The 11551-nt window shown below is 35.4% G+C and overlaps 1 protein-coding gene across 1 annotated transcript; it reads left to right on the top strand.

Moving 5' to 3' along the window:
• Positions 1–8488: 8488 nt before the first annotated feature.
• LOC127087962 (homeobox-leucine zipper protein HOX15) lies at positions 8489–9783 on the top strand. The gene is made up of 3 exons (XM_051028879.1): positions 8489–9055; positions 9144–9223; positions 9316–9783. The coding sequence occupies exons 1-3, from the start codon at positions 8636–8638 to the stop codon at positions 9617–9619; spliced, it is 804 nt and encodes a 267-aa protein (XP_050884836.1). The 5' UTR covers positions 8489–8635; the 3' UTR covers positions 9620–9783.
• Positions 9784–11551: the final 1768 nt, after the last annotated feature.

Genomic DNA, 11551 nt, shown 5'->3' with positions numbered 1-11551 from the left:
ATTGAGACTTAATTTATCAAATAATTAGAAATTGGTAATATATGAGGAGTTGGGCCAGTTATGTAATTTGAGGGAAGTAAGTGATGAGTGGAGAGAAGTGGAGTTTCATCTGGGGGAAAAACAGAATTATGATAAAATAATTAGAATATTATATATTCTGAAAATTAGAGAAATATGGTTGTGGGGGACTTTTTGTCAGTACGTGAAATAGAGAGCAAGAGCATTGGAATGGAGAGTTAAGGCTTGAGAGAAGGAATCCATATAATCGTGTTTTTGTTGGAATGACAAATATATTGGAATGTGTTTTTGCTAAAACTTGCCCAGGCCACATTTTGCTTAATTATGATTCACATAAATAATCAGAGGATGCCGTCCAATATACATTAACGCTAAAGTATTCTAGTTTTGACATCATACAAAAACACATCTAACAGAAGTTACACTCACACTATGACCATCTGATTATTAATGGAAATAATATGCTCATGCGGATCAGTTTTACCATTGAAAGATATTAGCGACGATGGCTTGAAGTTCTCTAAGACTTGATCATCCCAAATAGTTTCGGATAAAGGTTGAGAATCTAGAGGCTCCTCCTCAATATCCCTATCCTGAAGACTTTGTGTTTACAAAATTTGGACACTGTATTGCAAGGATTCATTTTGCTGACGAAGTACTTCTACCCCCACGAGCAATTGAGTTATATCTGGTGACATGGTGGGTTGCTTCGACTGGGAAATGATCCTGACATCGTACAACTGACATACTAACACTTTTGATGATGATTTTATGTGGTCTGGGCAAGTTTTATCGAGGCCCTACGGTGGGCGCCAAATATTCTTGCTAAAAAATACTAAAAGGTTGACTTCCTTGTTTTCAGTCAATGAGAGCCTAAAATGACTGGTTGGAGTGTCTGTTATGTACTTCTTGTCTCATATTTGCTTATCATTTACCCTTTAAACATCCTCCTATTATAGATCTCCATCTCCTTCTCTCTCCATTTTGATCGACTCTTCATAATCCTTCATAAATTCATCTATTAATAATTATTTTTGCCTTTATAATTGTCATGCAACGTCCGTCTCTTCACTATTTTTAACTCTCTGTCATAATATATCACCCAGTAACCGTTTCTTGTGACCTTTCAAATGGCATTCTAACCTTGTCGTCGAATCCGACTTGTATTAATTGGATCATTCTCGACTTTATGGGAGTCGGCTCCACCTTGTTTACTCTGATATCCTACCCAGATTTCGATTAGTATATCTGATGTCCTAGTCGGTTTTCAATTGGTGGATGACAGCCCGACTATCCGACCTGCTAACTTGACCATACTCGATTTATCATCCACCTCAGCCTCAAAAAACTTATGTGTTCAAATAGGCTTCGTCGATCTCATACATCAGTTGATCAACTAATTTTCCGATATGTACACCGTCTACTGTGATTTTTCTCGACTGAAGAGATTAGTCTCTCCAATTGTGTGCAAAAGATATCTAATTTCTACCGTTTTACAAAATATCGTTAGTTTTGGGGTCTCAGTTCATCATTGTGAATTATTCTCATTAGCCTTACCATCAAGCTAGTGGCATTGACTTGTCCCTCTTTTACTCAATATGGAATTAGGGAATGAATCCAAAGGGAATGGAACTAGATGCTAGTAGTGATGAACGACCATAATAATACACTAATTTTGTTACGTAAATTACAATCAAAATCAAGCCTATATAATTCCAAATGAAGACAAAAGTGATGGCTTGTTGACATGAGCGATTGGATGAGAAGAAAAGAAAAGGAGTGGACTTGGAAAGCATAAAAATTACTTTATATCCTCCTTCACCACCTCCATCATTGCCAACTTCTAGGCTTCATTGTCATCATCATAATCTTCATATAGAATCAAATACCCAATCATGCCAAATTATTGGTTAGTCCACCTACTCTTTGTCTTGCCTTTGTCAACGTGGCACCTCTTGTCAAATACCACCTACGAAAAACAACTAAATAAATGGTATCAAATTATCAATATATACATGTCTTTTGCTTTCTTCATCAACTTGTTGGCAAGCTAGTGACTAGGAACAATATGTTTAGAGGATGACATTTAATTTAGAATCAGCATCAATGTCATGCATATTATACCAATCCTTCAAATATCATACACATTACTTTCTAATGATTTACTCTATCGTATATATTTTGTAATATTGAGATTCTTACCAAATGGTTACTGATAGATGTGAAGTCTCTTTCTTATCCTCGAGAAATAAAATAAAATAAAATCACTAATTCAAAGTTGACTTTGATCTCAAGCAACTTGCGATTGGAGGGAAAAAAACAAAAATTAAGCAAATAAATTTGGTATAAGAACACATATAGTAGTTAACCTCCAAACATTATCTAAGTATGATACAACAAATTTAAGTAATTAAGCTCCAATATATAATTTTAAAAAAAACTAGATTTCATGATGAGGGTTCTGAAATATTATTTGGAGCAAAGATTAAGATTTATAGTGGGGAAACAATGATCGATTTGTTTTGAAATTTAAGTTGAAAAACATGTGATTTCTCAGCGGATATTGCTTTCGTTTTTTACTTTTGATTACTACTTGCTTCCATGATGGGTGCCTTTCAACTCAAGCCACCAACGTCTGTTTATCTTCTTCAAGAGCTTTTAATTAAATACTTTTTAAGAAAAGAAAAAGATATTATAGTGTTGATTTAGTACTATTTTTTCAAAAGAAATTAAGTATTTAATTTTATCAGTTATATATTCTATTAGTTGATCTCCTAAATAATAATTATTAATTCAGATCGAATTGATTTAATAAAATATTATTTTGTGTGTATATATTTGAAAGTTTGAGTAAGACGAGAATAGTGAAACGGCATATCTTTATCCAAAATTTTAATGTATTAAAAATTCGAGTCACTCATTTTATATATTTAACATTTTATAAACGTATAGGCGATGTGATATTTAACCGCTCAACAATCTTTCCAACAAATGTGAGCTTTGACCTCTTATAACAAGATCCAACATAAAATGCAAATTCCGCTCTCAACCAAGTCTAAGCAAATGAATTTGATACCATTTGTAGGAGAAGTCTCGAACAAGTCAGGAGCAACTACATAACAAATGTTCCAAAAGTGTAAAAGAGTGAGACACCACATCTCCACCAAAAATCTTAATATTTTGGGAGGATTGTTGGTGCACAAGGTGATAAAGATGAACAATGAACAAGAGAGAGAGGAGATAATAATAACAAACTTCCACTATTCTTGAAATGGTTGCACAAAAAATACACACACACTGCAAAAGGAATAAAGATACAATTTGTTCACACCACCCACTTGCTTAAATACAAGTGAGACTTTAGGAGACATACTAAAATACCCTCTAACAAACTTTGTCTACAAGTTTCTCAAAATATGAACTAATTCTAACATCATCCCTTAATTCATATTCAGCTTTAACCAAAACTAACAACACCAATTCCATCCCTCAAGCGGAGAAATTGATCAGTCTTGATCGTCTTTGTTAGAATATATGTCAGTTGCTTCTTAGTGCTACGGTGCACAACTTCTAGCACTACATTCTAAATCTGATTTCTCAGAAAGTGATACTTAGTCTCAATATGCTTGCTTCTCCCATGCATCACTGGGTTCTTGACAAGATTGATTGCAAACTTGCTATAAATCATCAGCTTCAGAGGCTTGTTTACTTTGATCTTCAGATCCTGTAGTAAATTCAGTAAGTCACACAGCTTGACATGCAGTCACAACACCTACAATATATTCTACTTCACAGGTTGACAAACCAACCATTGGTTGCTTCTTGGAACCGAAGAAATAGAACTTCCCAGAAACTTAAACAAGTATCCAGAAGTATTTCTTTTGTTAACTCTGTCTCCACACCAATCAAAATTTGAGTAACTCATAAGTTCTGAGCTAGTTTCAGCACCAGAAGGGAACAAAACACCATACTTTAGAGTTCCCTTTATATACCTCATAATTCTGACAACAGCTTGGTAATGAGATCACTTCGGTTTACTCATAATCCTACTCACCATTCCAACTGCATAGCAAATATCAGGTCTGGTATTACACAAATACCTCAGAGACCCTACCAACTGCTTGAACAATGTCGCATCTACATCATCACCAGCAGAATCAAAATGCAATTTCGGATTTGTATTAGCCGGTGTGACAACAACTTTACAACTCAGCAGCTCAAACCTTTTCAGAAGCTCAAGTTCGTATTTCAGCTGATGTAAAATTATGCCTTTATCAGAGTACATAATCTCCATCCCTAGGAAATAGACCATATTTCCTATATCAGTCATCTCAAACTCATTCGCCAGCTTCTTCTTGAACTTAGCTATCTCATGTTCACAACTTCCTGTTAGAAATATATCATCAACATACAGACACACCAAAATCATATTGCCTTCAGAAGTATGCTGAACATAGACACCATACTCCATCTCACATTTCTGAAATCCCTGCTTCTTGAAAAATGAATCAATTTTCAGATCCCAAGCTCTAGGGCTTGCTTCAGTTCATACAAAGCTTTGTGTAATATGTACATCATCCTTTCCTGATTCTTTTTCTCAAATCCATGAGGTTGTGACACATAAACCTCTTCTTCTAATGGACCATTTAGAAATGCAGATTTCACGTCTAAATGCATCAGATGCCAATTACTGTTAGCAGTTATTGTAATCACTATCCTAATTGATTCATGTCTTGCTACAGGAACAAACACTTCAAAGTAATCTAACTCAGATTTCTGCAGAAAACCTCTTACAACTAACCTTGCTTTGTGTTTTCCAATTGATCCATTTGGCTTTAGCTTCACCATATAAACCCATCTCATGTTGATGGCTTTCTTGTTCTTTGGAAATTATGTCAGCTTCCAAGTCTTGTTTCTCTCTATGGCATCAAGTTCTTCTTTCATGGCCTTCAGCCATACTTTCTGCTTGAGAGCTTCTTCCGTATTCATAGGCTCGGAGTCTACTAACATGCCACACTAAATAATTTCCCCTTCATAATCTATCTCAGTATCTTACAACATGTCAAACTTTGCAAACCTTCTCAGAATGTTTCTGATTCTTTGTGGCCTTTGAACTTGTTCAAAACCTTCTGATTCCAGAACAATATCAGATGATAGAACTCCAGAAGTACCAATTTTAGAAGCATGACCACCTTCAGAATCTGGAATATTTCCATAATCTGGACTACCACCAGAATCTGAATCATCATTAGAATCTGGATCAGAATCAGATTCTTCCTCAGAGTCATTTTCGCCTTCTGATTCTGATTCACTCTCAGAATCATTTTCAGGCTCTGACACATCTTTAGAATCATAATCAATATCTCCAGAAGTTAACTCTACATCGGAGTTGGATTGAGACTTGCTCCAATCTCATACTTCTGACTGTTTCACAATAATATCTCTGCTGACTTTAACCTTATTAGTGATTGGATAATAAAGTTTATAAGCACCTGTACTATGATACTCCACCAGTAACATCTCCTTGCTTCTATCATCCAGTTTCTTTCTAGTAGCATCTGGAACGTATTTATAACAAACAGAACCAAATACTCTGAAATGACTCACACTTTGCTTATCTCCAGTCCACCTCTCAAAAGGAACAATTTTCTTCAGTTTCTTGGTTGGACACCTGTTGAGCATATATGTTGCAGTGGCAACAGCTTCTCCCCATAAAGTGTTAGGAAGTTTCTTCTCCTTCAGCATGCTCCTTGTCATATCAACCAAAGTTCGGTTTCTCCTTTCAGCAAGACCATTGTGTTGTGGAGTATATGGAACAATCACTTCATGCTCAATTCCATTCTCCTCGTAGAACTTCTTTAACTCTGTAGAGTTATACTCACCTCCACCATCAGTTCTGAGAATCTTCAGAGTCTGACCACTCTGTTTCTCAGCCTTGATTCTGAATTTCTTAAATTCAGCAAACACCTCGTGTTTGAACTTTATAAGCGATACCCATGTCATCCTTGTGAATTCATCCACAAATGACACAAAGTATTTATTCCCTCCTAGTGAAGGTTCTGGAAATGGTCCACACGCATCAGAATGCACTACTCCCAAAGCATGTTTTGCTCTTAGAGCTACTTCTGATGCAAATAGCAGTCTTTGTTACTTCTATTTCATGCACACATTGCATGACTTTTCTGGTTTCTTAAATGCAGGAATTCCACGTACCAGTTTCTTTGAATTCAAATGCCTTAAGCTTCTGAAGTTCAAATGACCAAATGTTTTGTGCCACAACTCACTTTCCTTCACAACATTTGTTGCGCTAAGACATTCAGAGTCTGTAGCTTTAGCATTCACCTTAAATGTTCTATTCCTTCCCTATTCTGACTCCATAATCAGCTTCTGATTACTGTCATATAACTTCAAAAGATTGTCCTTCATGGTAACTAGGAATCCTTTTTCAATTAATTGACCTACAATCATAAGATTGCTCTTCATGTCTGGAACATACCATCCGTTCTGATTTAACGCAGATTTGCCATTATTTAGAGTCACTCTAACATTCCCCATTCCTTCAGCATTCAGACACTTATCATTAGCACATCTGATCTTGGTCCTTTTCCCAAAGTCAAAATCAACCAGCCATTTCTTATTTCTAGTAAGATGGTTTGAACAACCAGTGTCCATATACCACCAGTCTTCTAGAGACGCACTATCAAAATCAGAAGCCATTAATAACACATGTTCATCAGCAGAACTTCTGGCTATATTCGCTTCTTTTGATTTCCTCTCCTTGTTTGACCAATAATCTGCAGCAGAGTAGCCTAACTTCTTATAACAGTAACATTGAACTTTTCTCTTGTCATACTTCTCTTTTCCCTTCTGACTCCCAGAAGTTGAGGTTGCTGACTTCTCATACCTACCATGTATTTTCTTGCCTTCTAACTAAGATTGTTTCTGGTCTTTCTTGACAAAAGAAGCTTTCAGAGTCTGCTCTACCTCTTTCTCAGAGGTTCTTTCAGTCATACGCAACTCTTGAGCCTCTAGACTGCTTTGCAGCTCTTCTATTCTCATGGTGCTCAGATCCTTAGAATGTTTAATTGCTACGACGATGTAATCAAACTGAGGAGTAAGAGATCTAGGTACCTTCTCATTGATACTTTTCTCAGAAAGAGTTTCTCCATACTAATTCATCTCATTTGTGATCAGAATCACTCTAGAGATGTAGTCAGGTACGTTCTCATTATTCTTCATGTTGAGATTCTCATATTACTTACGTAGATACTGAAGCTTCGCGTTCTTCATTGATGCATCATCATCGTCGTATCGCACCAGTGTGTCTCACACAGTCATCGCCGTTGTTGAATCAGCTATTTTCTCAAACACATTCACATCCACACACTGATGGATGTAGAACAACGCCTTTCGATCCTTCTTCCTCATATCACACTAACATTTCTCTGTGCATCTGTTGCATTTTGTGGAAGTACAACCTGAACATAACCATCATTGATGAGATCAAGAACATCTTGAGCTCCAAACAACACACGCATCAGAGTCATCCAACGATTCCAGTTCTTGCCATCGAACATTGGAAGCTTGGTACTTAGATTACTGTTTTCGTTCATCCTCAACCTTGTGCAATACACTCAGATCTCACCTAAACACAATGTTTCCCAATCCCGCATAATCAAAATATGTGATTCTGAACAAAAATTCAACACGAATTCTCTGAACAGAAATCAATTACACAACGCCTCACCGTTTCACTCGTGTTTCCCGTGGTGTTTCCCTGTGGATCTGAACCGGAGCTCTAAATACCAATTGTTGGTGCACAAGGTGATAAAGATAAACAATGAACAAGAGAGAGAAGAGAGAATAATAACAAACTTTCACTATTTTTGAAATAGTTACAAAATGATTGCACACAAAATGCGCGCACACACACACTGCAAAAGAAATAAAAGTACAATTTGTTCACACCACTCACTTGCTTAAATACAAGTGAGACTTTAGGAGAAATACTAAAATACCCTCTAACAAATTCCATCTACAAATTTCTCAAAATATGAATTAATTTTAACAGATATGTGGTCTCAAAATCTCTTATGATCCTTAACGTTTAACACATTGACACTCTCTCTAAAGATGACTTTAATACAACTTGATGTAGAGTCTAAGGAGTGTTTAAGATCTAAAAGACACACACAATGCAAAAGGAATAAACGTTTAAGATCTAAAAGACTTTAATACGATATATCTAAACAAAACTTTAAAATATCAAATATATGAATCATCTCTTATAGTCTATATATATCGAATATTTATTCCAATTATAAACTATGTATGACTTTATCAATCACCCTTGAATTCAATAGAATAAAACAACTTATTACAGAAAGCGCTTATTAAAAAACTTAATGGTACATTCTAGAATATTTAATACATATTATTGATGGCTTATTCTAAAACTATTGCTTAATAAATAGATAAAGGAGCCCCCCATCCAATCATATTCATACCCTCCCACTCCCACGTACGATTCTCCAATCTTTTGTCATCTACCACATTTTTGTTCATTATATATGAACGCAATCAACATGTTGTGCAAAACTAAATACTAAACATTCTGATGAACACCATGAATTTCGATATCTCTCTTTGTCTTGGTCTTGGTCTCCATGAACAAAGCCATAAGAAAAAGATGGCGGCTCCATATACTAACTCAAAAGCATATCAATATTCTCTTACGTTAGGATCAGGATCCCTCAATAATATTGATGAGAAAAATAATCAAGTAGCTACTACTACAAAGATTGAATCAAATGCCTCTAACTCTACAACCATGCAAGTTTCTTCATTTTCCAACTCCATTAATATCATCAAGAGGGAGAGAGATGATCCTCAAGTACACATGCTTGGAGAGAAGATTCCATTTGTTGATTTTGATGTTGATGAAAATTGTAACTCAACCAAGAAGAAACTTAGGCTTACCAAAGAACAATCCAGAGTTTTGGAAGACACCTTCAAAGACCATTCTACCCTCAATCCGGTATTATAGTTTTTTTTTTAACAAATTAATTACTATATAATATAATTATGCTAGCAGTTATCAACGTTATTTGTATTTTGATGATCAGAAGAAAAAGCTAGAATTGGCAAAGAAGCTGAATCTTCGGACGAGACAAATAGAGGTGTGGTTTCAAAACAGGAGGGCAAGGTTGTAATTTTGTTTTCAACATTATATTTATATGTGTTCGAAATAAAGGTGTCGATGTTATAAATATCTCATTGTTCTTTTTATGTCTGCAGGACAAAGCTGAAACAAACGGAAGTGAACTGCGAAGCACTGAAGAAATGTTATGAAACTCTAACAAAAGAGAACAAGAGGCTTGAAGAGGAGTTGAAAGAGCTCAAAAGGATGAAAACAATGGCGGAACCATTTAATTATTCGCAGCTTCCGGTGGCCGGTTTTACGGTTTGCCCTTCTTGTAAGACAATTTGTAACGGCAAGAGTAGTGTCAATGGAACCTCTCACACGACGGCTCAAATTCAGTTCTATACAAAGACAAATAACTATATGTTGAGCCAAACTTCTGCAGCTATTGCTAGCTAGTAAATACAGTTTGCATCTTCGGATAATTTTGGTTTGTAAATGATATCTACACTACTGGTACATCTTTTTTCAGATAATGTTAATATGTTATTTAAACTTTTTTAGGCTATGCCGGTTGTAAGCAAAAAACTTGAGAATCTAGTAGTATGTATTGGTATGATCAATATTGTTCCACTAGAATTAGATATGCTTTGTGAAATTGCGGTCAAGTTGATAGAATAATTGAAAAAAATTAGAATAAATTATTTAGAGTTTAATCGTATCGAAAAATTTGATGTGTGGGATAAATAATAATGATAATCAAATAAATGATTTTCAGCAATAATAATCTATAATGCAATAAAAAAATATTACCGTGGAAGAAACTGATAAAATAAAGTGAGAAACACAATATTTGTTTACTCAATTCGATCATTACATCTGGGGAGAGTGGGGGTCTCCAATTCACTATACTCTAGTCGTTGTTATAAAAGATTACAAATGAGTTATAAAAAAATAGTATTTGAAATTTCCAAAAACAAAGTCTATTTTTGTATTCAAGTATTTTCCAACCTGTCAACTCTCAATAGAGTACCATTTATGAAAACTTCTCCGACTCTTAATGTAGTATCCAAGGTGTTTAAAAGAAGTATTGTATAATCCTTCTCGATAACTCTAAAAAAATTTCTAAATTCTAAACTCTTATTTCTCACTTTTGCTCTAAAGTTTTAAAATTGTCACACATAGAATGAGAGAAAATATATATATTTATAATTGCTAAAATCCAACAAACAAAGTTCAAACCACAATCCATTAGCAAATGGATCCATGAATTGAACCAAAACATTCCAAAACACACGAACCGAGAAAACAAGCTTGATGATCGAAAAACCCAAAAACTATACAAACCAATTAGCTACAGTCGCACAGACATCATCAATCGATCGCCCGGTTCTCCTCCGTCACACAAAATCTGACCGTCAGTCGTCGCGGTTCTTCATCGCCTCACAGAATCCGACAGTTGATTGTCGCGGTCCTCTAACGCCATATAAATTTTGGATGACACCGCCTAAACTCTGATCACAATCGTACGGACTTCGGTGTCGCCACCGTGGTCCTCCATCGTCGCACTCCGACAATCGGCAGCCGCCACCGCGGCCTCTGCGGCACCATCTTTGATTTTCGCCCGATTTAAGAACCTCTGACTTTCTAGAATTTATAATTTTCTAGTTTAAAATCTTCAAATATGTTTATTTTCTCTTCATCAACAAAGGTTTTAAGGCATACTTCAATAGAAATAATGGAGTAGAGTCTTGATGCAGTGAAGTTAATCCTGGTACAACAGCGTGGAGGTAAACCTGCAAAGTTAAAATTCGAACAGACAAGTTAATAAAAAAATGAGGAGTAAATTGAGTTATGGATTAGAGAAAATAACTCAAGTTTCATGTGGGATACCTTATATATGAATGGCGGTTATGGATGTTTTCTTCCATTTCGGCATGGAATGTGATAGGTCGTACAATGACATCTAACTGTAGGCACCAACCCCTATCGTGGATCCCCTATGGAGCTCAAGCTCTAGAGCAGAGTAACTATACCTTCAATGTTATGATGGAATGACTTAAAATGATGATTGAGCCTCATCCTTTTCAGCGAGTGATAGGTCCAGAACAAATATAACCTTGTTGAAAAATATGTTGAGAAATTGAAAGGATTAACCATATAGAAATCTTTACGTTGTGTAAAATTCTAACAATAGTATTAATTTTTATCACGACAAAGTTAATGATATGTGAAACAAATAACAGTGACAATCAAAATAAATGGTCTCAAGTAGCAAAATAACTCGTGAAATAGTGTAAGCAAATCCACAACGAGTAAGAAGAAGATAAACAATGAGTACATAAAAGACTTGTTTATCCATTTCGATCAAATCGATCTACTATGTGAGAG

This window comes from Lathyrus oleraceus, chromosome 5 (genome assembly GCF_024323335.1).
Source record: "Lathyrus oleraceus cultivar Zhongwan6 chromosome 5, CAAS_Psat_ZW6_1.0, whole genome shotgun sequence".
NCBI classification, from domain to species: Eukaryota; Viridiplantae; Streptophyta; class Magnoliopsida; order Fabales; family Fabaceae; genus Lathyrus; species Lathyrus oleraceus.
This window is presented reverse-complemented; position numbering and strand designations above follow the sequence as displayed.

What these genes read in the sequence shown, in the direction of transcription:
- LOC127087962 (XM_051028879.1), top strand. Translation starts at nt 8,636, where the DNA reads ATGAACACCATGAATTTCGATATCTCTCTTTGTCTTGGTCTTGGTCTC. An exon ending in ACCATTCTACCCTCAATCCG is followed by an intron (nt 9,056 to 9,143) that starts GTATTATAGTTT and finishes TTTGATGATCAG; the next exon opens with AAGAAAAAGCTAGAATTGGC. An exon ending in TTTCAAAACAGGAGGGCAAG is followed by an intron (nt 9,224 to 9,315) that starts GTTGTAATTTTG and finishes TTATGTCTGCAG; the next exon opens with GACAAAGCTGAAACAAACGG.